This window comes from Choristoneura fumiferana, chromosome 14 (genome assembly GCF_025370935.1).
Source record: "Choristoneura fumiferana chromosome 14, NRCan_CFum_1, whole genome shotgun sequence".
In the NCBI taxonomy this organism is placed as follows: Eukaryota; Metazoa; Arthropoda; class Insecta; order Lepidoptera; family Tortricidae; genus Choristoneura; species Choristoneura fumiferana.
In genome coordinates, this window is record NC_133485.1 from 5,649,192 (window position 1) to 5,677,141 (window position 27,950).

At 38.5% G+C, this 27,950-nt stretch overlaps 3 protein-coding genes across 3 annotated transcripts in view; 1 reads left to right on the forward strand and 2 right to left on the reverse strand.

Annotated features, from left to right (window-relative positions):
- Window positions 1-27,950, forward strand: part of LOC141434868 (alpha-N-acetylgalactosaminidase-like) — a 544,783-nt gene that overhangs the window by 94,332 nt on the left and 422,501 nt on the right. The gene's annotated exons all lie outside the window — the stretch shown is intronic.
- Window positions 20-16,155, reverse strand: LOC141434967 (sodium channel protein 60E-like). The gene is made up of 19 exons (XM_074097464.1): window positions 16,061-16,155; window positions 9,381-9,601; window positions 7,578-7,825; window positions 7,021-7,141; window positions 5,808-5,942; window positions 4,946-5,160; window positions 4,647-4,817; window positions 4,377-4,570; window positions 3,918-4,161; window positions 3,436-3,713; window positions 3,106-3,344; window positions 2,739-3,033; window positions 2,342-2,657; window positions 1,980-2,255; window positions 1,612-1,908; window positions 1,240-1,528; window positions 961-1,154; window positions 540-742; window positions 20-230 (listed from the first exon to the last, which is right to left on the reverse strand). The coding sequence occupies exons 1-19, from the start codon at window positions 16,153-16,155 to the stop codon at window positions 20-22; spliced, it is 4,242 nt and encodes a 1,413-aa protein (XP_073953565.1).
- Window positions 16,415-24,833, reverse strand: LOC141434968 (sodium channel protein 60E-like). The gene is made up of 4 exons (XM_074097465.1): window positions 24,783-24,833; window positions 18,470-18,604; window positions 17,553-17,782; window positions 16,415-16,529 (listed from the first exon to the last, which is right to left on the reverse strand). The coding sequence occupies exons 1-4, from the start codon at window positions 24,831-24,833 to the stop codon at window positions 16,415-16,417; spliced, it is 531 nt and encodes a 176-aa protein (XP_073953566.1).

A 27,950-nucleotide genomic window follows, 5' to 3' on the forward strand; every position in this document is an offset into this window, starting at 1 on the left:
TGATGAAGTTGATCAACTATCACTGTAGACCATCTGATGATGATTGAAGGATAGCGATGTACATGTTAATCACTATCATGTAGCTGATGATGATGAAGGAGGTGAAATAGGTGATGGCCAGGAGCGGGCTTCCGCAGTTCCCGTTGTGGCCGTGGTCGCCTAGTTCGCATGCGGGAGGCTGGATCATCAGAGACTCCAATACATCATTCCAACCGGCGGACGTCATAAGACTAGAAACAGAACGATGATGACGATGTACTTCGAAGTTTTAATTTCATTAACTTGATGTTTAATGCTGTTGTCTACCGTTGCCTCGAATTTGGGCCAGTGTCTATTGCAATTAGAGGTATCTAATATTGTTCTGTTAATCGTTAGACTATGCAGTGCAAAACCATGCATCGTGGTCAGAACTATAGAAAAAAGTTGCAAGATACCAAGAAAATACAGAGTAAAAGAAGAGTAACGAGATCGAACTGAAAATATATAAAATCAGAGCAACATCGTGCTCGAGGACAGTAAGAAAATAGTTAATATCTCACCGAAAAAGCAGTTGCATGCTCCGTCCGAAGGTCTGAAAGTTGACGATATCGTCCAAAGCGCCTTGTTCTTTGACGTGGCCGAAGACCGACATGCCAATTATGGCGTAGATGAAGGTAATGAGCGCCAGTAGAGCTCCAATGTTGAAGAGTGCCGGCAGAGACACCACTAGTGCGAATAGTAGCTTTCTAATGCCTTTAGCGGCCTGGAAGTTGAACATAACGTATTAGTTATTTAATTTGATTTAATGTTAATAGAAGTTTTATTGAACAAAGAATTAAATTAAACTAATACTACAAATGGCATCCGTTCCAGCAGAAAACAATGAGTTTTTTTTCAGAATTGTGGAAGCTCCGAGCATTGTTTTAATAAAATTCTCTGTCGGCCCATTAATATTTATGGAGTCAAAATATTTGTACTCACTTTAATCAGTCTTAATATTCTCCCTATGCGAAACACTCGGACGACACGAAGCAGCGTTGGGGATATTGGCAGGTCTATCATTATGTCCTCCATGAGAATTCCCAGAATCGACGCCAGTACAAGCAGAAAGTCGAATACGTTCCACGGCACCGTGAAGTAGTGGTACCTGAGACCTACTATTTTTACTATTGCCTCTGGAATAGACAAGTTAAGTCGTCACTCATTAGGAGCATCAAGTTTTATTGTTAAAGGTTGAAACTTTAGTAAATTGCAACTTACCTAAACCAAATACAGTTGTGAAAAAAGCGTTGCTAACTTCTAAAATAAAGAAAACTGAATGGGGCTGATCATAATGCTCTATGCCCATTGTGAGCATATTTAAGAAGATGAGCACAAAGATGGCGATTTCAAAACGGCGCGAGTTCGATAAGTCGTAGAACATGGCGAGGAACTGGTTTCTTGGCCTTTTTATTACTTTTTGGGGCTTTTTTCTGCCAAGTTTCTTCATTGCTGTGTAGTAATGTTTCTGGCTTTCTGTTAGAAACATCTCTAATACTCCACCTTCGTACTAAAATCAATCAACAAGTTATAATAATGTTGTGTGGTGAAATTAATCATATAATTTATGCTACAACACTTATTAAAACTTACTTTTTTCTTAAGCATATTAAAATTGTCTATGATAACTCCTATGAACAGATTGAGGGTGAAGAACGATCCGCAAACAATGAATATTACAAAATAAATGTAAGCGTAAAGGTTGGCCTCTCGTGCAGGCTGCAAGTCCACGCCCCTCGCGTCCACGGCATCCGCCATCACTTCCATCCAGCCTTCGAACGTTGCTACTTGGAACAGTGCTAGATACGCTATACCCACGTGGTCGAATGATATCTTGGAGTTTACCCAAGTATAATTATTGTAGTAACATTCCCATCTATCATTGACAACCTGAAAAGGAAAAACGATTCTAAGGCTTGTGCTATTACGCTCGTTGATTATCGAATTCGAACGAAACTCACTTCCAACGGTAAAAGCTCGCCTAGTTCGTCCACACATTTGTAGAACTTTCCGCCGAAAAACTGAACGCCCATTATAGAGAAGATTAACCAAAACACTAAACAGACTAGTAACACATTGAAAATGCTGGGTATCGCGTACATGAGTGCGTTCACAACTATACGCATGCCCTGCCATCGAGAGATTGCGCGTAGTGGTCGCAGCGCCCGCAATGTTCTGAGCGACCGTAACACTTTCAAATTTTCGTTCTCTTCTATTAACAAACTAAAAACGGATACCTGTAAAAAAGAGATGTGTCAGAATTTTTTGCAGTCAGCTCAAGACGTCAAGACTCATCTGATATATAATATTTATCAATACTTACAAAAACTATAGTAAAATCCAACAACGTCCAAAAACTCGTGAAGTATCGAAAAAACCCCAGCGCAATCCATTTGAGAAACATTTCAATCACAAATATCATGCAGAAACCAAGGTTAGTCCAATAAAGTATTTTCTTCAAGGGCTTGTTCTTTTCAAGATGGATGTCTTCAAAGCAGAGCGTGATGCTGGAGGCGAAAATGAGTACGAGGACGAACCACTCGAAGGCTGGCGTGTCGACGTATCGGAGGATGTACGTGCGGAAGAACATCCATCTTTGACCCATCTTCGTTTGGATACAATTATCCCAACAAGGACAACTGAAATAAAAGTTCATTTATTTATTAATCAAAGCTTCGTTTGTGTGATTTGAAAATTACTAGTAAAAGTTATGCACGTACTATTCGTAACACTGACGAGGATAACAATCTTGTGGTACTTTCGCCTCTTTCTGGCTCCCGAATCCTGGAAAATTGCCCATCGCATCTGCGTACTGTCCCTTGGAGTTTTTTCTCCCACCTACGGTTAATTCATCTACATATGAGACTAAAGTTTGCCACGGACGTTTCATGTCTCCGTCCTCTGGTTTTTTGCCAGAATCCTTACTTAAAACGTTCGGTGGCTCCCTTTGTCTCTTTGATTTCTCTGGTGTCGTCCTACTGGACAAATGGGCCATTTCGTATTGCTCGTTATCATCTGAAAAGAAACAAAAACGGATGAAGTACACGTATTATTAAAATGAATAAGTGTCTTTGTCTAGATGCTTACCTTTTGTTTCTGAAGGCTGTGTGTGATATCCCGAAGACATTTGATTTAGCAATCTCTGAGCATTTACTTGTTCCGTAGCCGCTGATAAATCATCAAGGTTTTCTTTGGAATCTTCTCTAATACTAGTTATTTTATGTTCTATTGCAAAGTCCCTTACGTCTTTTAAAGTTTCTTGGCTACCGTGGTTAAAGTTATTCCCGGATTGGAACAGAGTCGGGTAGTCAAATCCTACTACTGGTCTGAAAATGTTAGTACTGCAGGGTTAGTAACATGGTCGTGCAATAGTGTAAGATTAGTTAGGAGACGTTCTATTTAATACGTTTTACTTACCTATTTAACGCTTCTTGATAACTATGACTATAAATACTGTCGTGCGGGAATACAACGGTTTCCTGCACCGAGGAAAAGTAGGCGGGGGAGTGCTCGCTCGGGACTGAGCTCTTTTTTTCCGCCACAGGACGATTTTGTAGCATAAATTCATTAACTAGCTCTTCTAACTTAGATTTCTTTTCAGTCTCTTTGCTTCTCGATATAAGGAAACCTTTTTTTCTCACTATGGAACGTATTCTATCGAAACTTTTAGCTAATTTGGAATCTTCTCCTACTTCCTGAAATACAGCAAAAACTTTTGTGATTATATAAATCATTTTGATCAAAACAAGTGCATTTGCTATCAGCGATTACGGTGTAAAAAGTGTACCCTCTCACGCATGTGTCATCGCCCAGCTGGCAAATAGCAATATTGGTGCTGCTGTATGTGCCGTCTGCGGTGTAGTGCCGGTGCGTTGAAACGCATAAAAGAGTCTTTTTACCTTTTTAATTACCTCCTTCTTATTTTTAAGCTCTTCGCTATTGAAGCTGTTGAGCAACAAGGCAAGGAAGAGGTTGAGCACCATAAAGTTGCCCATGACGAGCGCGGGGAGGAAGATGAAGAAGCAGCTCTCGGCGCCGCTGGCCTGCTCCGCGCGCATGCAGTCCCACAGCGGCTCGATCCACTCGCCACACAGGATGCGGAAGATCATCATGAACGAGTGAAAGAAATCGTTGAAGTTCCACCTTGAACATCCAATCACAACAACATTACAACTAAACAATGATGATCATATAGATTAAAATGTTTTAAAGTGACTAATAAATAAGTGGTTACAGCAATACATAATATAGAACAAACAAAGAAGAGTATCTTTACGTGTTTAGAGATAGTGCAGGATTAGATGAAGAGAATAAGATAATTGAAGAAACTGGCGCGTGGCCAAATGTTGGCGTGGTACCTGGGCACAGGGTCCGGCTCGAACTTGTCGGGTGTATACGACTTAGAGAACAGTTGCATACCGATAACAGCGAATATGTATATAACTATCACTAACACGAACGTCAAATTACCGAGAGCACCGATTGTCGATATTATAATACTCAATAACACTTTCATTGTAGTCCACGATTGAGCTAATTTTAACACTCGTAACTGTAACAAACATAATTTGATTAGAATAACTCTGGGTAACATTTATTGCCAAGTTCAACAAGTTGTTTATTCGTACCAAGCGAAGGCCCCGAAGCACAGAAAGGCCGTCAACGAGCTCGAATATGAGATCTAGCAGACTGGCCGAGACTATGATCAAGTCGAATATATTCCACCCGCAAGCAAAGAAATCCTTGCTCATTGCCATCACCTTCATTATACACTCTAAAGTAAATATTGACGTGAACACCTGTAATCAAAACAAAACATTTATGATTGTCATTATTTTTACCAACCAGATTTTTATCAAAAGCTACCTTGTCAGCAGCCATCATCATCGAACAAGCGTGTGCAATTTATCAAATGTGCCAGCCTTACCTTATTTCCTACATCTAAGACCTGTCTAACGTTCTCGCTCATGCCGTGGTGTTCCAAGGCAAGAAATAGCGTATTGAGAACTATGCACGTCGTTATGAATAACTCGAACAATGGGTCTTTCACAATGCCGTACAGACAGTTCTGAAACTGCAGCCAGCCCTCGTAGTCAATGCAGCAAGTAACGCAGCACTCACAATTTCTGTCCAAGAGCTCATCTGCGATTAAATTGGTCATGTTAATGAAGGCGTTAATAAAAGACTCAATCGATAATGACATACAAATGTACAAAAAGAGAAACATACTATAAACAATTTTGAAGCGAAAGCGTTACAAAGCGATAACAATAATAGGACGCGAAGCATTTGTTTTAAAAAATTGCATCTATGATTCTTTAAAAAATCGTGTCATGCATTTGAAAGCGATAGATTGAGACTAAGAGGATAATGCAGAAAAATGCACGGTACCGATACAAATACGCCAATTGGTAAATTTTTGCACTGTCTGTGTCTAATTGGTGCAATTGCCAGTGAAGTGAAAGTCTGTAGCTACCCAAATTGTTACAGTTAAATTTTGTTTACAGAAATCGATTCGCATAGAAGAACTACACAAAGAAAATATCAGTCTGTCATTTTCTTTCTATTGTTGAATTATTTTCAAGTTCACAAAGTATGATGCTTCGGAAGCGATGGCATGTCATATCAATACTTCAGTTTCAGAACATATTTAAATCTTTCTGCAGTCTTGTATGCGACTCACCAATAATGACGACAATGATAGCAAAACCAATCACAGTTACCCTGCAGTCTTCCTGTGGGGAACAGGGGTGGACTGGGGTATAGAAAATGCGTCTGTGTTTACTAACCTGTGAAGTAAGTGCAATTTTGTTCATAATTGCCCATATGAGTTTTGTGCGTGGCTGCCAATAAACTGAGCTCATTAATTTTCGTCGTCTCCGCTTGAGGGAGGTCGGGCGCGCGCTTGTATGGCCAGTCCGCCCCTGACGATATTAATGAGGTAGAAGCGAGATTGCAATAGTGTCGTAACAAATGCTCGACGAAGTTGTACCTCGTCAAGAGTGAATCTAAAAGTGATTACCAGCCGTTTGACAGCTATTTCGGCTCTGCTTGATTCTGCTACCCAAAGACAGTGGATATTTAGATTTCCATTAGAGAAAGTGAAAGAGCGAAATTGCCGTTAATGACTTTGCGTGCCTACTTAAATCGTATGAAATTGACAACAATTCTAGATATATAAGATTCATTGATCGAGATGTAAATCAATAAAAATTGTTGCCAAAAGATGTAACTTTTGAAATGCCCAATCAAATCACGTTCATAAATTATTGGGGATTCGCCAAGCTATCGAATAATTCGTTTATCTGTCGGCTGAAAACTTATAAATAGATGTGTGAGCGATGCTCTGAAAAATGCTCAAAATTAAACAGTCAACTTGAAAATGCGCCTTGGATTAGAACAGATAGAATAAAAAGTAATCAGAGTTAGAAAATTAGAAGTCTTCGCAGATAAAACTACTATAATTGAGAAAGTAGTCACAAGAGTAGTCTGTACACCGTTTCCGAATTTGAATAAAATATATTTGCAAGAATCGTAAGCGTTGAAAGTTTAGAACAGCCTACGTACTATAGATGTCATTTAAAATGTGGCAGATTCAAAGGTATTGAAGAAATATACCATGCATAGAGTAATCGGAAATATCTTACATAATGAATGCTAATCTACGCACTTTAGAATATGTAGCTTTTGCCAATGTTGAATCAGTACGCTGTGAATCTTGTTGGTAGTAAAGTCTAATTGTTCGTGTAAAGCATTCATTCTGTTATTGCAGCATTGTTTCAACTTTACTTTTCGTGTGCCCCAGATAAGAAGCCGTGCCAATTTGGGATTAAGTGTAATCGCGTCGTGCCATCAAGTTGAAAGTTTAGCCCATTTCTCATTCAACAATTTATGGCGCTTTTGGCCACTTATATTTTAATGAGGTTGTTAGGTGTCTCGTTGACGGCACGGCACGCATCTCTAGGATTATAAGCTGTGCAGAAAGCGTGAGCAGCTCTTTACCTAGAACCACGATCTGGTTGAGGTAGTCAGGGTTCAGAGGATACTTCTCCTGGATGCTCTTGTCCCCTTTCTTCTTGTCTTCCTTCTGTTTTGACTTGGACTGCGGCTGCGTTTGTGGTTCCTGTAATGTTATTGTTATCATCTTGATTTTTTTTTAATTGAACACTGAGAGTACCTAAGTTAACGCCTGTCGCTACACAAGAAACACCTAGTGGGTAAATTTTAAAATATTTAACAGACAGCTTATGCTTTAGTTTTTTGCTCATAGTTAAATGTTCACTGGTTCAATACCTTCGTAACATAGATATTTGGTAACATCTTAAGAGATTATATTATATTGTTGTGTTTTTAGTAAGATTCATTGATCACATAATAAAGCAATCTGAGAAGGAAACAGATGACTTGTATATAGTAGGTAGTACTATTTACCATTTTTCTCTTATTTTCTTCTAAAGCATTGCGCTGAATAGAAATGAATTCATATTATCGCTTAATCTTTAATGAGTAGGTATTGTTGATAAATAACCTACAAGTTAGCTTATAAGTTTATATCTTACCCGTGGCATCAAGGCCAACATAGTAGGAGGTTGTGGCGGTGGCGGCGCCGGCAGCTGCATATGGACTCTCCGCGGATGCGGATGGGGATGAGAATGAGAATGTGGATGATGCGGATGCGGCGCCTGGTCGTCGGATGTGTGCTCGCCGTCGTCGTGGTCGTCGACGACGCCGGAGTCGTCGAGCGATGACTCCCGGTTGTTGCTGTGGTCGCTGAGCTGCCGGCCGGCTGCGCTCAGCGCCCCACGACCTGCGAAGAGTATCACTGAGGATACTGTATAATAATGCTCTACTTTTCTACTATTCTCACACAAAAAAGTTTGTGACGGTGTGTGTGTTTATTACGTTTTAACGGTAAATCATTTAGACAAATCTGATCTCGAGGAAACTATTACATAGTATAGGTACTTTTTCCCGACATTCCCACGGGATTAAAGTAAAATCCCAAAATCTTAACTGCTACGTCTAGACTAGAGACAAGAAATTTTGCACGGATGATTTTCATACAACGTAGGTAAGTGAAGACCATTGTGTAATTTTTGGGGATTCCAGTTAGATTTTAGTAAAATGTCGCTATAGTAAATAATATAATCCGATTAAAACAATGAATCTGTGTAGTTTCATGGTATTGATATTGTTGATGCAGATTAAAGAGCATTTTCACATAACACACATACAAACATCACCCCTGTATTCCCAAATGGGGTGGCAGAGCACACGAAACGTTACCGCTTCAGAGCCACATTTAGCAATTTTAGGTTCAATTTTATTTTCACATTATCCGATCCGATATTGGTATCGGACTCGGATGCGACACTTATCACCGAAGTAAACTGTACGAAATGTATCGGATCGGACAATCTAAAAGGCAGCACTGTTCGTAATTTGGCTATATAATGCTGATTCATTAAGGACAATGTTTATTAGGTGTATGTAAACTCAGTTAAATTATGAATAGTGGCGAGTGGCTCAACAATCACGGTTCGCGATGGTACACAATTCATACATTATACTTGAATTAGATATCAGTGTCCGAGATCGATATCGGATTGGATAGTGTGAAAAAGCTCTAAAACGAATGGTTCCTTTCTTATGTAAATATATTGGCACAATCAACACTTATAAGCGTGACCCGAATTGAACCATAAATAAGAACTTTAGGATAGAATTCGTTCTGTATGAATTTACTAAATTAATTATTTTTAAAGGAAACAGTAATAGCAAAGTTTTAAATCATGGATACACACAAACATGTAACGTGCAGGTTTTGTGTTAGGAGTCGTATAAAAATGTTTGTAATAGGTATAGTCAGAAAACTGAATCGTGTATTGCCACTTTATGTTATGTTGACATCCCATATATTGCCAAAGAAACTCTTCTATTTGACACAACTTTGTTAGAATTTAATAAATGCATAGAGATAGATGATATTCGGGCTGGATGATCCACCACTACCTCATATTTCATTTTCTAGTGTTTTTTTACCGTACAACGGCAAAATTGTCCTCCAATATACAGAGCCATAGTTAAAAAAAAAACAGCAATCAATGCATATTGCAAAAACTTAATAGGAATTAGTTTTTTTTATAAAAACATAATTAATAAGATCGCACTGACCACCGACAGCGGCAACAAAAGGGGTAGACTGAAGAAATAGCGGGTGAATGTTAATGTTGCACTGCACAGACCGGCTATATTAAGGGTGACCGTGGTCTACATTCCATAGGAAAACCAATCAGTCATTCAAATAATTAAGGGCCACAATACCGGTTGCCACAACATCCAAGATGGCAGGGTGAGGTTACCTAGTGCGTTGTCGGGGTGCAGCGTGTGCGGCGGCGGCGGCGCGGGCGCAGGCGGCGGCGACGCGCTCGGGGTCACTGACCGGGAGCGCGAGCGGGAGCGCGATCTGAAGAGACAAGTGGGGATTGATATATGAAAAAAGTTTTTTACCTGGAGCAGTAGGTAATAAGGAGAGCTGGTCCCAAGTCTCAGGTTGAATCGATCGAAATCAGTCTTTCCTTTTCTTTAAATTATTTGCCTACGACAAAGTTCTACATCGCGCCATCGAAGTTTCACAATTCGGTCGCGTATATACAACTACCGACGCTCGTCCTTCGGACTTCGGTCCCCAGGCATAGCACCTGCCTGGAGCGAGATCTCTCTCGGAGCCTCCCCCCTCACTATTATTACACATGACGTATACACTATATAGCGTGCATAAATCTGCTAAGACTGTATTTCTAGGTTCTCTATTGGATGGCATAAAATTATTTGTAATATTATTGTTACGCAATAGCGATGCGCATACTCATCATTACGCATATTTTTTTACGCATAAAATTAAAAAGCATAAATACAGAAAGCATCATCTTCATGAAGACTAACGTCAAATAGCATATATACAAAAAGTCATAATAATAAATTTGCATCATTACAAAGTACATAACCACAATCACGAGCCTGATGCACTACAAGAAAAGGTTAGTTTTCTGTTAATATATATTTAGGAACTAAGGCGAGGTCGACGGAGGTCCGCAAAGCGGACCTCCTATTTCTGTGTTGCTTGGGCGCTTCGCGCCTGGATATCATACTAACCTAACCTAACCTAATGTACCTAACGTGATCTAACCTAACCTAATATTTTGTTGTTCATTTATAACAAATAATCAACAGCCCAAAAAATAATACGCATAATGTGTATTAATCGAATACAAATTAGCCCAACTGAAATTATTTTAATAGCTTAATATGCCAAAAAAGTAGTAGGCCAAAGTATTACTATGCGACAGTACTATTATGCCAATACAAATTATGCGAAACAATAATAGTCTAAAAAAAATATGCTATTGAAGGGGATCCCGTATTTCTAGGGCCAGAAGGATGCCCGCTCCGCTGTGGTAAATATTAATGCAGGTGACTATACTAAACAAGTAGGTAAGTATACATTTATGTTATACTCAAACATATGGTTTACCTGAGCGAGCAGAGCTTAAAGTCGTATTCACAAGCACCCTTAGCCGTATCGGTTGATGATAATTTCATTCATTAAATCTATAAGGAAATGTCAATCTTAAAATACTTGATTCATCAAACAACTCGTTTATGAATGGGGACTTTTCAATACGCGCTATTTGCCTTCGTCGTTGACGTTAATGAAGTACCGTGGAGGCGCTACGGCGTAGCTGTCTACGGGGCTGGCTACGACCGCGACCGTGCTCACTGTGGCGTGTCACATTCGTACGAACGGGTGTAATAATGTCACTTCGTTCTTGACCCGTGAAATTCTACTTAAGTGAAATATTTAAAGGGTTACGTGTGAAATGTTACATTTGGGGCGAATTAAGTTAATTGCGATGCACATGGGAGGAGTCCGGTTACCAAATTATGCGGCATTTTCTTTGCTCGGGCAAAAACTTAAAAAGTCGCGTTTCCCAGAGATATAGTTCACGAAGACCAAGCTAGATATAGTTCATCCCCGAAACCCTAACATACCAAATTTCATCGAAATCGTTAGAACCGTTTCCGAGATTCCCAAAATATATAAATGTAATATACATTATATTATATAGCTTATAGAGCCAAAAAAATAGGTATTCTTTTTAAATTATAATATTTTTAAGTACCCATTGCAGCATACAGATTCAAACTTTAATGGAACTAGTGACGGTGATGGATTTGTGTAACATTCGATTTAGTAAGAGTTTGTACTGACGAAAAACAATGTATAAGCTACTACATGTTCGGTATTCAAGTCGATGTAAAATAAACAAAATTTCAACCTTTCAATATGACATTGCTCTTTTTAAGGTAGATATAAGATAATGACTCTTTGAAAAAATAATCGAATAGTCTATTCGATAAAGTTGCGCAATGCTTAAAATTAAAAATTACGCAGTACTTTCCATAAACTTAATAAGTTATAGAGTACGACGTAAACGAGTAAAATGCTTGAACATGGCATACCGGGTGTGGCCTGTAATATGAGCAAATAATTAAAACATAGATCATACTCCTCAAACTGAACTGAACAACATTAGATCAGCGACTTTTAAAAATATATTTTTTTTTAATTTTTATTACACTAGTTTATTCGAAGAAGCAATGTAAAGCGAAATACTTGATGTTTGTAGCGTGACGGCGACGTTAGTAGTGTTCTAGGTTGGCGTACATTGATAGCAGTATTTAGTTTGAATGAAAAAAGGATAATTTAAAGACTCCATTACTTTTAAAAGTCGCTGAACTAATGTTGTTCAAATGTTCAGTTTGACGAGGAGGATCTGAGTATGTTTTCATTTTTTGCTCATATTACAAGCCACACCCAGTATATTTTATTCACTTTTTTTACTGCGTGTTTAGGTGTTAATTAAATTAACCATATTATAAATGATAATACAGATGCCTTCTTACATATTAGGTACTTTTTGCTTCCAAAATTGTTCCAGGCAGCCGACACTTAGGTAAAACAAAAAAAACTGCCAAACAGCCCATGGTTTCCTATTTTAAGACTTGTTTACGCTCGTGGTCCAGAACAAAACGTTACTCCCGCCTCACGGATGTATGCTAAATAGGCCCGCTAACTGTCCACACACACATTACCATGCAAATTCTTACTTTGATTGCCGAGAATCAGGTCACACAGGTAAGCTTGTTGACATACTTAGCGGTGACCGTAAAATTTCTCATTCAGTTATTTTCTCATGTTAACTACTAAGTAGGCACATTTCGGGTTATCGCTCTATTAAATTTAAAGCGGTTTCAGACTGTTAACATAATTGAAAGCCTACTAAGTTTAAAAAGAGTTACATTTTAGTCAATTTACACGCGAGAAGTGGAAAGTGGGAAGTTTGAGCGACTCGAAAACAAGTAATACTTATTAAGAAAATCTCAGTAGATATTCAAGTAAATATCTTCTAACATAACCTGCTTCATCAGGGAGCTGAACCGGCTCAAATGTAAAACAATACCCCGTATTTTTAAAAGAGAAGTTGTAGCGTTGATTAAGTACAGAATTTCTTTGCTTATTCGCATTTTTTTTCAAATGCTCTCACGCGTAACCGGGCGGGTCGCTTGGAGAAGATAAATCAAAGAACCTACGTGCTATACGCTATACCTAATATACTGCGCTCATTTAACCTATTATCCCTTAAATAGGTCTTCAATTTCTCATGAACCACGTACATACATATCAATCGCTAGCTATTAAATGGCATTAAGCATGGGCATGGCTCATCTCATGTAACATGAAGAATATGACAAAGTTAATAAGTGACGTGAGATAAAGACGTAGCGGAATGAGTTCCTAGCAGAGCCCGGGGCTATTGAAAAACTGGTGGATTTATTAGTTTTTATCGATTATTTTTATGGACTTTTCGAACGGTGCGGTTAGATTTGCCTTTATCGTGTTCCCAGATTAAGTTTTCCGAACGAAATGAGATTCCGTTTTCCATTTAATTTTGTAAGTAGTTTTGAAAGTGAAATGTAGTTTCAACGATGCTTTCGTGGACTGATGAGTTTTTGACGATTGTTTATTTGTGATTAATTATCGATGTTTTCATAGTATTATAGAAAATCATACTTTGCTGTAAAGAAATAGCTGTAATTATTGGCCTAGAATGTGTAGGTATCTGCCGAAAAGCCAATGGTTCAATATCCACATAATCCTATCGTAAAACCATTGTCTAACAAATGTCTGCCATGTTGTATCGTGACGCTTCGGAACGGCATTGATTTCATTTAATTTAAAAGACAGAAACTTCAGAAGCTAACATAGCCATGGGCGAATTCAAGACTCCCATGACCCCCCCTGCCCCGCTCCTGGGCCCCGGGCTGGGTCAACAGACAAAAGTACTAGATATTTTTCTAAACTCACAATTTTTTTTTGTATTCCTGCGACTAAAGAGGGGAATTTATATAGTTATGTATGACTAGAATTTGACCATGTGACCTTTCCTATATACTAGGTATAAAGCTGGATCTGTCCGTGAACACACATTGCGTCAGACAAGTACGAATATGTTTCTTAGTTCTTAATTTTCATAATATAATACAAATGAGATGAGAGCACCAGAAGTTCGTCTCTACACCAGTTAATTAAAACTCAATAGCTAAATTTACTTTCAACATCCAACCATGGGACAACATTAATAAAATTCCACATTTCGAATTGGCACCGAGAATCTCCCGACAAAATCAAATATTCAATCCAAACTCCAGTGCAACTATTTACGAAATTGTAGCCGTGTTATTCAATAACAAAAAGCTTTCAACCGTTGATTAATAAGTATCTGTTGAATTAAAGCTAGAGGAAAACCCATTTATTTGCCGAGTACGGATAACTTCAGGGATCGGGGAAGTTGGAAAATTTATTGGATCTGCTTTCAGAGGATGCTGTGATATCAGTAGTAATTGTAGGAGCTTTACCACCTTTATAAGCTGAAGAACATCTTGTTTTACGTCGCTACAATCTTGACAGAGTGATTGTGGTAGCCTCCTGAAGCCCACCATATAAATATTTTGAAAAAAATTGTCAAAGCAATTAGAATCTAATTGTTTCGAGAATAAAGTCAAACTGCCATGGTGTAAAACAATAGAAAAACAAAAGAATTTATACTTTGTTACATTGTCATAAATTCCTAATTCCCTTGGACTTATTGTGTACATTCTATTGCACATTGGGCCGCACGAGGGTAGTCGGTTAAGGAGCAGGAGCTTCTTAACAGGATTTTTTTGGGGAAATAGCATGGTGTTTTACCGTTAGCTTCCACACAACAGTGCTGGAGTCGGAGTTCTCACATCAGAGGCCGTATTACTAACGTTTCTGACGCTCATGAACGCAATCAAATGACAGATTTCGCATACAGAAACTGTCATTTGATTGCGATCACGAGCGTTAGAAACGTCAGGCAATACGGCCTCTGGTCCTTTAGTCGCCTTTTACGATACTGAGGGGAAGATTGGGTCCATCCTTTTCTAAAACTGAGGTAAACCAACCACTAATACGGAAGGTTGTCAAAAAAATAAAAGCTTGTAAAAGACAACTTTGTCGGTGAAAATGTGACACTTTAAAAATAATCCAAGAGAGCGCACATAAGCCAGCCGTCGACAGCTGGCGTTAGCGTGCGGTGGTTTGTGCAAATCCGAGTGTGAAATGCTCAGGCCGCGCAATGTCCGATAAAAAAACTGTTGCTGAGTATTAACCGTTTATTTTTGTAGCGATCCGCATATCCGGTGCAAAACAGAACCTTCAGTAAAGTAAACGTCCGAGTGCTCGAAAAGCTAATGCCCAATAGACGACACCCTGCTTTCATCTATTGCTAATGTAATGACATATGATTAAATATGCCAACTATTGGGACAGTGACGAGCACTCGTACGTTTACCTATTCAACATTTATTTAATTGCAACCTTCTTAGCTAAAACTCCAAATTTGTTACTTTTACGGTCATCCCGTGAAATCCAACGAAAATAAAAACTGAAACATGGATGCACTGAAAAAACATAGAAAAAGAGACCAGCGCTGGTGCTGGAGTTTTCTTAGCTACCTAGGGTGTAGCATATCTTATAAAACTGGAGATCTCAATAGCTATATTGTTGTGCCGTGTAACAGTGAATAAATGAAGATAAATGCATACTTTCTTTCTTCTTTCTTTACGAATACGCCGCGAACTTGGCAGCTGCCGACGGGTGTCTGCGACATCGCCAGATTCCAGTTTTAATTCTATAAATCGCAGGGATTCAAGGAACCTCGTTAACTCCCCGCGCTTTGTAACTGCGATGCTTTGTCGCGTGATTCTCTGTTTGTAACTGTCCTAACTCAATATTTTACGAAGTTCTCTTTGTCTCTGATTACTTTGACGAGGTCCGGTAAAAGTTTTCTGAAAATGTGTCCCGGGAGTTAATTCTGGTGTAGGTATTTCCGTTAGTTTTTAAACAGTTTACGACTTGGAGTTTCGCCAGTACTTTATTAATGCTGCTAGGAATGTTTTTTTAAGTATATCAATAATCTCGCGTAAAATAGATACAGTCAAAGAAAATCAATCGCGTACTAAGGTGGAACCTTTTCACAACTAATTTCAAGATGACTACTGTGGCCGATGTAGGTACGAAACATAAACACGAAATTTGCAGCGAAAAGTTTCTACTCGTGCGGTTCTTCAAGGTGGTAGGTACGTGATTCAGATTCAGAACAAAAGACAAGGCACTGATCAAAACAAAAGAGTTCACATTAAAAATGAATACGGGCCTCGCGACTAATACTCGTACCTACCTAATAAAGAACAACAAGCAAAATACGCTGTATGCGCACAAAATTTCTTCCTAAAGTTTAGTTTCCTCAAACAGCCTTTTACGCAAAGCATTCCAGGGAACCTAACCAAAAATTCCTCTCTCCAATCCGCGCCAGACCCGTTCGACGTTCCATGCATCATTTGAATTTGAATTCGAAACATCGTTTTGTCAAACTGCTCTCTGCCTGTGATATACCCCACTCCAGTTCTATCCCGCTTCATCCGGACATTGTACTTCAAAACGTCGAGCCGCACTCTCTTGATCCAAAACAAGTAACGAGATGCTGTCATTGGCTATTCGATCAGTATATCTCATTCACATCGGAGTGGTTAAAGCAAGACTGGTATAACGTTAAATGTCGACCCCAACTTGTGCAACTTTCCATCAGTTACGTTCGCACGAGTGCCGGTGATCCGTGGTGACAGCTACTCGATTCAATTACATACGAATACGGACACCGCTAAAGCATTATACAAACAATTCGGCCCTGTCGTTTACAGTAGAAACGACAAGGACGAAATGATTTCGAGTGTAGCCTTTCAATTTCGCTTACAGCATTTTTTGAGTGGAATGGATAATTCTGGCATATTCTGTTCGTGGCACTTTGCCGGTTATCATGACGCAAATATCCACGAATGCTTCCCGAAGGATAGTCGTCCGATGTCTGCAAATTCAATTGGACCCAATGTTCGATACGAGGGAACGGCGTTATTTTATTACCTGCTTCGACCTCTTATTTCATAGGATTGTACTCAAGCACAAAGGAGAGGTCGCGTTATAAAATCGTGTGATGGTGTCGTTTGCTCTGTGGAATTTATGGCTTTATCTTGTTTAATAGACAAGCAAAGTCTCGTGCCTAACGTTCCACCAGCTTTTCTCTTTGGTTAGGAATCGGTTTTTGTATGTGCGACTGTTTTAAAGTTAAATAAAATAACCTTTATCGCCAAAACCTAGCTAAAATTCAAACTAAAAACGAACAAAATAAAAAAATATATAAAAAAAGTAAAAACTAAAACAAGGTTAACTATGCTAAACGAACTTACGCTAGGTTAAGCAACCTCAGCGTGTGCTATACTCGTTGGCATGCCTGGTATTCAGACTAATCCCTAGAAGAGGGACGATCGCTACTCGTAAAAAGCAATTTATGAAATCAATAATACCTACTTCGTTATAATTTACTTGAAATATATAATTTTGGCCGGGTAGAAATACGAAAGAATCCTTAATCCCCTATTTTACTTAATCAATTATTGGAATTTTGGGATTGTCCCGAGCCACACAGAGTTCTGTACAAGAACCAAGTTTTGTTAATACCTAGACAGAATGAAAATGAACTACGCGACGTGGCAAGGTTAAGGGTTGTAAGTTAAGTTATGTGTTATTAGTGCTAGGTTTCACTACCGTTCTTCGCTTAGCCGTCAATTATTAAATTTCATCCTCACCACTTTGATGGATGGCAATCTAGCACCGTCTCCGCAGCGGAACTTTTTTCCACATACGACTAAACTATGGAACCGCTTCCTGAGACTTAGGGATCTTTAAAAACGAACCTAACAATCTCTCAAAGGACCGGCAACGCACCTGTGATACCCCTCGTGTTGCATCAGGTGACCCTCATACTCTTTTTCCTCCTCTTAGATAAAAGTCATCATCTTAGATAAAAGTCATCATCTCATAAGGTACGTACGTTGGCTGGCGACGGCGGAAATTTCGTGCCGCGCGGCCGCGCTGGTGTATAGCGCTCTTGCCGCGCTTGCGCCGCCTAGTCCTCTTCCTCGAATACGACGCCAGGAGCAGCCCTTTCCGTGCGTCTATCCTCTTCTTGGAGTCTTTGGCTAACGTCCGGACGGCCAGCGACGTAGGGTCGAAGCTGAACGTCGAATCGTCTCTATGCTCGTTGAGGTCCTTTTTTCTTTCCTGATGATTTTATTGGATACATTTTTGTTATCGTGTTGTATGTTAGTAAGAGTCGCAAATGAATGAGCATGGACTGAGCAGGTTCTGGAACATTAATATCCATCTCTAAACAGCCACTGGGCTGGTCTCTCTAACCATTCTGACTACGAAGTTTGAGATCCCAGGTTTAATCCCCAGTCGGGGCAGATACATATTTGTATGAAAAATACGAGTGTTTGTTCTCGAGTCTTGGATGTTTAATATGTTTAAGTATATATGTTTACCGACTTAAAACTGGTACCTAGATTAAGGTATAATAAAAAAGGTCTATTATTTTTGCTTTTCAGTTTTTTCGGCGGTTTAATTTTATTGTTAAAAAGTTTTTATTTCATAATTTTTCCCACCCATAGGGTTGTTTTTTCCAAATTTATATGAAACCAATTTCAAGGCTTATCCCTTTCCAATAAAAAAAATAATTTTTAAAATCGGACTACTCTGTAAAAAGTTATGCGTGGTGATATATAAAATATACGCGTCAACTTGAGAACCTCCTCCGTTTTTTTTCGTCAGTTAAAAAAAAACGATGAATATATAGCCGGTGAAAGTCCACGTGACGACTATTAATAAGCAAATGACCAGTATACCTTAGATACTTAAATACAACATGCACCTCTTAAGTCTAATTCTTAGGTTGTAATCTAAAGTCACCTCCTGCGTGATCTGCGACTCCTCCTCGTAGCTGAGGGCCACGACGGCAAGCATCAGGTTGATGAGGTAGAACGAACCGAAGAAGACCACCACCGTGAAGAAAGAGACAGACATCGGGCCACAAGACGACAGGACCTGTGGACAAGGAATATGTCAACAATTAAGAATTTGAATAATTTGTTTAGGATGCTTTTCAACCTAAAGCTGGGTCCACATTTGTACCATTTTGTCGTATCGTATCTCCGTCGCGTTACACCGACGCGTATCAAGATCGCTAGTGTGGACGCTAAAACACCGCGAACATGCAGCGCGTTGATACGCGTACATATTATATACCCCGCACACTCGCGATCGGATACGCGTATCAAGATCGGTAAGTATGGACATATTTTGATACTGTATCACAATACGAAGTTATGATTTGATACGCGACACGCCGTGATCGCTCTCAGGGCGGTTTTTCCCCGATACGGCGTTATATTTTTTCACGCAACGTTGTTAGTGATACGGTGTGCCCAAAGTGAGCGTCCATACTTAGGATACGCGAGCTCGATACGATACGCGTGATCGTGATCGGCAAAATGATACATGATGATGATAATGATGGAAACAGCTAAAGATGTGCGATAATGTATTGCGAGGAATGTGTTTTTCATGAACCAATAGAAACGCTTCATTTACGTATCCTAGCACCGCTACATTCCTGGTGGAAACGGAGCCTAACTCAAGCAAAATATGGTTAATGAAATAAATCTGGATAACTCACGTCTTAAATCGAGTGTAGCTCGGCATGTTTCAGACTAATTCGTGGCCCTTCTTCTTGGAGCAACGAATCAGCCCGATTATTATTAGATTAAATAATAAAACGAACGTACCCAAAGGTATATATCAGCTGAATTCAAACACTTTATCTACAAAATGGGTCGTAGATTTGTATGTTGAACGTGACTCTATTGAATTTAAATCCTACCTAACTCCACAAACTAAATTCACATACGTTTAGCACGTGACAAAACTGTATTATTTACGAAAACCCGAGCCATTCGAAAATCACAACACGAAAACCATTTTGCGAATAACCCAATTCATTTATTAACCAATAAACCGTTGCAAAATAACAATAACAAATTAAAGCTTGGCTTCAATCACTTCGCATTAAGTTTATTGAATGGTAAATGCAAACGTTTCATTTGTGTGGAATGGTTTTCTCGAGGCGTCAGTCATTAAACGATACTAAGGGAAGGCCACGGCGTAAGCGGCTAGCTTAGCGTTTAAGGTAGACTTCCGACTAGAGCGGCTCCGGCGACAGTAACGCGGCGATAGAGCGATAGTATTATGCAGTGTGTCGCCGATGACAGTGACGCTGCGTTCGAACGTTAGTTCATACGGTTCCGTACTGCATAATACTATCGCTCAATCGCCGCGTTACTGCCGCTGCGTTAGTGTCGCCGGAGCCGCTCTACTCGGAAGTCTACCTTTAGCGTTTAAGGTAGACTTCCGACTAGAGCTCTATATCGCCACTGCTGCGCGTCACTGCCGCTGCATGACGAGCAGCGCGACTCCGTGTCAGTTTGTTGTTATTCCATGCGAACTCAGTCCACTTTGTTGTGATATTCAAACAAAAAAATCGCTCGGCGATAATGACGCAGCGGCTCTGATCTGACGCTGCGGTCGTTGCGATAGAGCCGCTCTAGTCGGAAGTCTACCTTTAGCGGAAAACGTTGTGTACAATTAAAGTTTCTGGCACAGACTTCCGATCAAATTCGATGCCGCGAGGGTATAATCATCATCATCACCACAGCCTATGAACATCCCACTGCTGGGTACAGGCCTCCTCTCAGTTTTGGAAGAGCGTGGGCAGAAGTTCCCACTTGGGCCCGGATGCATAGTTCGCACACACTATTGAATTGCTTCGCAGGCTTCATGTGCGAAATCACATTCGAAATTTACCACGAGCTTTACGGTAAAAGAAATCATTGTGAGGAAACCTACAAAACATTCGAAGCAATTCCATGGTGTGTGAGAAGTTCCGATATCGCACTGGGCCCGCGTAAGGGGTGCATGTTAAGCGAGCTGAGTAATCTAGCTAGGCAATAGATACAGGCTTTAGATTTATCGTAGGCGTTTTGATATTTTAAAGAGATATAACTTAAGGAAAGGTCAAGTCCCACGTTTATTTCACCCGTCGGGCCGTCTGGCGAACAATACAATACAATACAATACAAAGACTCTTTATTGTACACCAGACATACCTAGTAAGCGATACAGAAAACAGATACACAGAGAAAAAAAAATACAAGGTGAGCAATAGGCGGCCTTATCACTTAAGAGCGATCTCTTCCAGGCAACCTTTTTTACAGAAAGAAGGAAGGACTAGTTTACAACAGGTGGTGCATCAAAAGTAGATAAGAAAATTTAAACGTAACAGCAATACATCTACGAATACATACATAATTATACGTACATATAATATACGTCCACAATAAATATAGGTAGTGAGATAAACAGCAACAAATAAATAAATAAATTATAATAAGGCTAATAATTACAAGATGACAGATAGTGCTATTAAAATAGTGACAAAGACCCTTAAAGAACCTTATTGTTTTGCTTTTATAAATTAAAAAATCTGAGAAATTTTCTTTCCAGTAAAACCACATAAGTATAAAGATTATAGTAGATTTCCAGGTTTGTCTCATGTGTAGGTTCTCTCTGATGTGTAGGTCTCTTGCCTTTAATAAAGTCGAGATTAACACCACAAAATTCAAAAACAATCAAAAACTATAATTATATAATTTAAAGTCGACTTATAAAATTAATTAACACTTGAATCGTGGGTAACGTGAATTTGCCGTCCGATCCGCATCGATTATTTAATCGTAATTGGTTACTGGTATCCGTATTATTCCAGCCGCTTGCCGCAGTCGGCGGGTTGAATCAGCCGTACTCGATTAATCCGTCTTTGACTTTACAAGAAAGCTGTGCGAATGTTGGTTTTAATAATGCAGATTGATGGGAAACCAGTCACTGATTTATCTACTATTGTAAACAGTTTATTGTTCCAAATACAGGATGTCTCTGACCACAGGGCTTCAAATCCAGGGTTCAATGAGGGCTATCGTTTTTTGTCTTTCTGAATGGCGCCACTGTTGCGTGAGGTTTTTAAGTGTGGCTTTCAAAGTCTGTTTGTTATTACGGGCGTGAAAACATAGTTTAGATTAAAATCATATTTGTGACAATCCGTAGCAAAAGGGTCCTTATGGCAGGTATAGTTAAGGTATCCTAAATCTGCGTTAAATAAGCTATCTAATACAAAAATAACCATGACCCTAAGTCACATACTTTTTTTCTAAGAAACATTAAACCTACACATGCTAAGTATTACACTTTTGAGAAAACGTTAAAAGAAGTTTGAAACTCATTTTATGGATGTTCCCATTGGAAGTTACATAGATGATGATTGATTATGTATTTCAAGGTGTTTTTCTTTGAAACTCAGTTATGATTTTGTTAATGTGATTTCCAGATCGTGAAAAATCAGCCTTTAATTAGAGTGAGTCGCCTATAAGGACGAAATAAAGAAAAAATAATTTTCGGACTGTTCTTTAATATGTTGTAATCTGAACCATAGTATATAAGTAGTTGGAGATATTTAAATTTACATCTTAGGATATAAATAAAATCACAGTTAACGAAATATATTTTTTTTCATTAAAATTACATAATTTCTATATTTTTCACCCTACCCTATAACATTAACAATTTTCGTATCACAAAAGTGTCATTTTTATTCTACAATTCTTATTTTATTATTTATAATCGGTACGAGTTACACAAAAATCACAAATTGACTCCCATACACTTGAGAAAAGGGTCCTTGACCAATCACAGGCAAAAATTATTGATAATTACAGAATGTAACGATAGTAATATTATTTATTTACTAATATTGTATTAAAACAGAATACCGAAGAAAAAGTGTTATTAGAAGTTAACTTCAAATCTTGATTAATAAAGAGTAATTCTGATAAAACGTTTATGTCGAATAATTCACACAGTACCTAGTACTTCCGTAAAAGAACATATCCCCTACCCTATGGAGGTAGGGGGGATCAAAAATCCCGGTCAAGATACGTAAGATTTCTCGAACCCCTTTTTAGGGTTCCGTAGTCAACTAGGAACCCTTGTAGTTTCGCCACGTCTGTTCGTTTGTCTGTCTGTCTGTCCGCGGGTAAGCTCAACTATACTGGAAAGCTGTAATTTGACATGAATATATATCAGTCACGCCGACAAAGTGGTACAATAAAAAAAAGTAAAAAAAAAATTTTTTAGGGTACCTCCCATAGACGTAAAGTGGGTTTTTTTTTTCTCTACTAACCCTATATTGTGAGGTATCGTTGGATAGGTCTTTTAAAACCATTGGGGGTTGCTCAGACAATTTTTCTATTCAGTGATCTGTTTGCGAAATATTCAACTTTAAAGTGCAAATTTTCATTGAAATCGAACGTCCCCCCCCCTAATCTAAACTGTTGGGTGCAAAAATTTGAAAAAATTCAGAATGGTGGTAAATATATCAAATTTACAAGGAAAATTATAGCGGCTAGGATTGCTTGAGAATTATTAGTAGTTTAATAGTAAATAGCAGCCTAAGGTATTAAATAAACCTAAACTTGGAAATGAAATGAAAGTAAAGGTTCTCCATTTAAATAAAGGTTCATCGTTTGATAACACTCAGTATAGTTGACAGAGCCGTTTCAACAGCCAATCTAAAAAGTGAAATAAAACTTAACGTGTTTGATCTGCTCAAGTTATTACCTTCTTTCGGAATGTCCAATACAGTTTAGAACCACCACTATATTTTCCTCAATAAACGCTAGAACGTTTAACTTTATCTCAGCAACTCAACTCTGTCAATTGACCCAATTACTCAAAACCTTAGCTAAATATGGCGGCGTAATTCGTCGTTTACCGCCGTATCTCAGATTTAACTGTTCGCCTTATATTTTAAGGTGGACGTTAATATAATGAAGGCTGGCCACGGTCCCCGAAATGAACTTTAGTTCGCTGAGCGTATTCATAATGTAAGGGCTGTTTCGGCGGGACCTTAATTAATTCTGTGAGGAAGGGCGCGCTTAGTTGATATCATCTACGAGGAATGATAAACTACAGTAGGCTCACTTTGCTTCGGGAAAATCGTGAAACATTATGTCTAATCATTTGGGAACTCATCAATCTTTGCAAAGTACAAAACCAAGGACTTCATAGGTTATTTTACATTAAAAATCTCTTTAATTGTGTCAATTTGAATTCCTTAAGCATTGGATAAAATTATACTTACGCCACACTCGGTACCAACTATACAGGGTGACATCGGAGACGCAATCAGAAACTACTTTTTAGACTAGTTAATTTATAGCTATTTACATGCTTTAGTCCCTAGACGAAACAAAAACCATTATTTTTTTGTTAAAACCATGATTTACTGCATTGGTGATTTAATTAAGGGAAATATTAACAAAAAATAAACGGTTTTTTTTTCGTGTGAGGACTAGTGCATGTTAAATAGCTATCAATCAACGAGCCCAAAAAAGTAGTTTCTGATTACGTCTCCAATGTCACCCTGTAGACAGCAATATTTTATGTTCTTGAGAGAAATTGACTATCTGATGCGACATGCATATTTAAAAAAAAACCTTACGTAAAAAGAGGGAAGGAATTCCGAGAAATCTCTTGCGTCCTTACATCAATAGTGGTAGGGTGGTCGAATATGAAAGAAGTTATCCTTACATGACTACTCGTAATTAATCATCATATCAGTCGTAGGACGTCCTCTGTTCGACACAGGCATCCCCCATGGACCTCCAGTTACTTCGGTTGGAAGCGGCCTGCATTCCCCGTGAACCCTCGGCTCGTGAAACACGAACATCGCAAACGTTCCGCTAGAGGCGCTGTTCGTGTTTCCATACAAATTGAGATTTTAACGCGAACGCGATCGAGACGTATTTTGTAACCGAAAACTTGCACTAAGGGTAAAGGTGCCGATCCACATTATTATCTTAGAATATAAATTATGTCCAATATTATGTGTAGTGGTGAGGCGCTGTTATTATCTCCACATGCAAGGTTGGCATGTTGAGGTAGGACTGCAAACGGTTGTTATGCGGCCACGGCAGACGCCCGCACTAAAAACAATTTCGCTTGGGTTTGCTCGAGTATGTAACATAATACATATTATTATGACGAATACGCTGAGTTGTTTACCTGAAAATTATGCAGGGATGTTTTGGGAGATTGAATATTCAGAGATTTGTACGATTATGTGGGTTTTGGAAATAGGAGGGCGCGTGAAGTGTTTGAACGCCATGTTGGGCATGGTTTAGGTACAATAAATTATTCATAAATTTTGTATATTGAAATCTCCCCAGTGTCTTTAAGATGAAATTATTTAATCAGTGATTGTTGTAAGTGATGACGATGACTTATGAATCCGAGACGTGGTGCTTCACTATAGGCCTCTATATAGGATCTAGATAGGTTTCATTAAACAAGAAAATTACTTTTACATAGAAAATAAGAAAATCGAGAAAAGGTAGGTAGTGCCCAGCCTACCCTACCGTGCCCCGAGATATTTTAACGGCACCACAGTGTGTGCGTGTGGCTGGATGGTTTGGATGAAATTTGGTATCTTGCTAGCTACGTTGGAATAACAAATAGGCCAATTTTTTATTCCGATACTCCTATAGGTAGGTATATGTGACTCATGTACACATGTAGTAAATAACGTTTTGCTATCGTATTTTGTCGGGAAAGCTCGTATTTATCTTGCCTTCTCAACTAGTTTACTGAAGTTTATTGAAGCTTATTGAATTTCTATTGCCAGGCCGACAACGCACCCGCAGTCCTAATAATGGCAGGCTGGTGTCCATGGGCGGCGGTGATCACTTACCATCAGGTGACCCGCCTGCTTGTTTGCCAGCTGCTTGATAAAAAACAAACTAAAACTAAGAACTTACATGCTTTCTGTTAATTTCATGTGTTTAAAATAAAGAGTTTTACAACACAATACAACTTAAATGTATCCGACAAAATAGGACGGGAAAACATTGTTCAATAGTTATCTTATCTGTACTGTGTATCCCAAAATCTTAACCGTTTAGTCTACACGTATGAAATTTTGCACAGAAGTGTGTCTTTGTGTTTGTATGTTTGTCTTTCTTTCACGTCGAAACGGAGCGATGGATAGACGTGATTTTTGGCATAGAGATATTTTATGGGCCAGAGAGTGACATAGGCTGCTTTTTATCCCGGAAAAATTCACAGTTCCCGAGGGAACAGCGCGCGATGCTGAATTCCACGCGAGCGAAGCCGCAGGCAAAAACTAGTATAATATAAATGAAGACCACGATGTAATTTTTGCAAATTCCCTTGAGAATGTGTTAAAATCCCGGAATTTCAATCCGATTGAGAGATCGAATGGTTTACGCGAGCGAAGCCGCGGTTAAAAGCTAGTACCTACGGTTAAAAATATTAGTTCAGTTGTATAATATAATTGACGCCTCGTTCTCGCTATAGCTTGGCACAGTTTAATACTCACAACAGGTGTTGAGGCAACGACAACCCAAATAAAACTATTAGGTACTTAAGTACTGGTACCACATCCGGGAAATATTGTAGAGCTAAACCGGGATCATATTTAGGAGTACGCAGAGTTCTATTGTGACGTTTATTGTTCTCTTGATATATAATTTATTAATAAAGCTTGAGAACTTGTTTTAAGATAAATATAGTAGGTTAACTTTCAAACAATTTAAAAATGTTACCCCGCATTATGTTTTGTATTTAGATTAGTTTAATTTAAATAGGTGAGGTAGAGATTGAAAATTTGGTCTGAATTGTATAGCTGTAGCCAATATAAAGCACAGTTTTTTAAATTTCTCAAGATGATACTTAACCTATTTTCAAAATTGTCATAGCCACTTGTCACCTGTCTTGTCTATATTATACATAGAGATATTAATGCTGATAGTCACAAGTAGTTTATGAGTCGTTCATCGTTATTTTAAATGCTAATAGAATCATCAGCATCCGCGATAGTTAACCCTCCATATATGCGTCCTAACCCTTCTAGCATGAGTCTCGGGGGATGTTTAAGGTCGTAATCACATCACTTGAGTTCGAGCTTTTTCTAACTTTCGCAGATGGCACTCAATAACGTGGACTATATTTAATTGGTGAATGTGTTAAGAGACCCTTGTTCATGACTTGGCTGGTGACTTATACTTATATGTAGCTATCATTTGGAATATTGCTGCATTTGAGATAGTTTCCCTTACTAAGAAGTAAATTTAAATAATTATTATTAATTATATTTGAAATGTATCGGGTAAGTGAGGTTATGTTTATTTTATTACAAAGTTGTAGAAAGTTTACTTTTCGAGTAAATGGAATTATGTATATCCAATGTAGTTGATCAATACAATATTAACCCAATGTTTTTATCATTTCTGGTGTTTGAACCCTCAACCTCCTCCCCACTGGCTACGTTCAAAAGTATACCTACCTATCAATTGATTAGTGTATGAAATATTTTTGTTCCTACCTTTCTTACTGACAATAGCGATTCAATTGTTGGAGCTCAGTGGCTTTGACAGAGTTTGGTTAAGTACGCTTAAAAAGGGACCGATTCTTTCACCCATGACTAATTAATCTTTTCGAATTCCCTCTTCACATTTGTTATGTGAGTATAATTTTTCCTTTTTATAGCTGGTAAATCATGAGCCTGTGACAAACGGACGAGGTTACGGACTTTGTTAAATGAAAAATGTCGCTCTCACGGCGTATTATCCTTCTGAGTCCTGACATTTTTCGCCCTGCTTTGTTATTTTGGATATTATTTCAAAATTCTTAAAATTCTTTATTCAATGAACTATTTTTACATTTTAAAAAACATTCGGGCTTTTATTCTTAGTGTTAATTGGTCCTTTATAAAGTGAGCGAGGACTCAGGAGGTTAAAGTGATATTTATCAACACCTATTATTTTTTATCCGTTATCCTTGTTATATATTAAGCTGGCAGCTAAAGTTATCAAACAAGTTAAGCGACAAGTAGTCATAAAAATGTCGTAAAAATGTGCCCTACCTATCCCGAAAAATCAAGTGCGCATTTAACCCGTCGCGTAACCAACGACTTTTTTGGATAAATTTGAATTAACGTTTAGTTAAATATTGAACGTAAATAAACCGGTTTAATTTATGACAATTCTCACGAAACTTAATACGAGTAAGATCACTAAAAGCACCTAAAATCAACAAGCAGGGCGCAAAAAAGTCGTTATCATGTAATTTTTTAACAACACCAATGCCTTTGATGACTTTTCGGGACGCATAAGACTTTGCAGAAAGTAGTTTTTCACAGCAAAAAATACAATTCTTTGAAATCTTACAGTTTGTAAAAGAAAATAAATTAGAAATTTATGTGTAC

Coding starts and splice junctions, on each gene's coding strand:
- LOC141434967 (XM_074097464.1), bottom strand. CDS start 16,155: ATGACAGCATCTCGTTACTTGTTTTGGATCAAGAGAGTGCGGCTCGAC. Junction 4,571..4,646: donor TGCTTCGGGGCCTTCGCTTG/GTACGAATAAAC, acceptor TGTTTGTTACAG/TTACGAGTGTTAAAATTAGC. Junction 1,529..1,611: donor TTAATATGCTTAAGAAAAAA/GTAAGTTTTAAT, acceptor GATTGATTTTAG/TACGAAGGTGGAGTATTAGA.
- LOC141434968 (XM_074097465.1), bottom strand. CDS start 24,833: ATGGCGTTCAAACACTTCACGCGCCCTCCTATTTCCAAAACCCACATA. Junction 18,605..24,782: donor TTTCCAAAACCCACATAATC/GTACAAATCTCT, acceptor CCTTGTCCACAG/GTCCTGTCGTCTTGTGGCCC. Junction 17,783..18,469: donor AGTCGCAGATCACGCAGGAG/GTGACTTTAGAT, acceptor TAAAATCATCAG/GAAAGAAAAAAGGACCTCAA.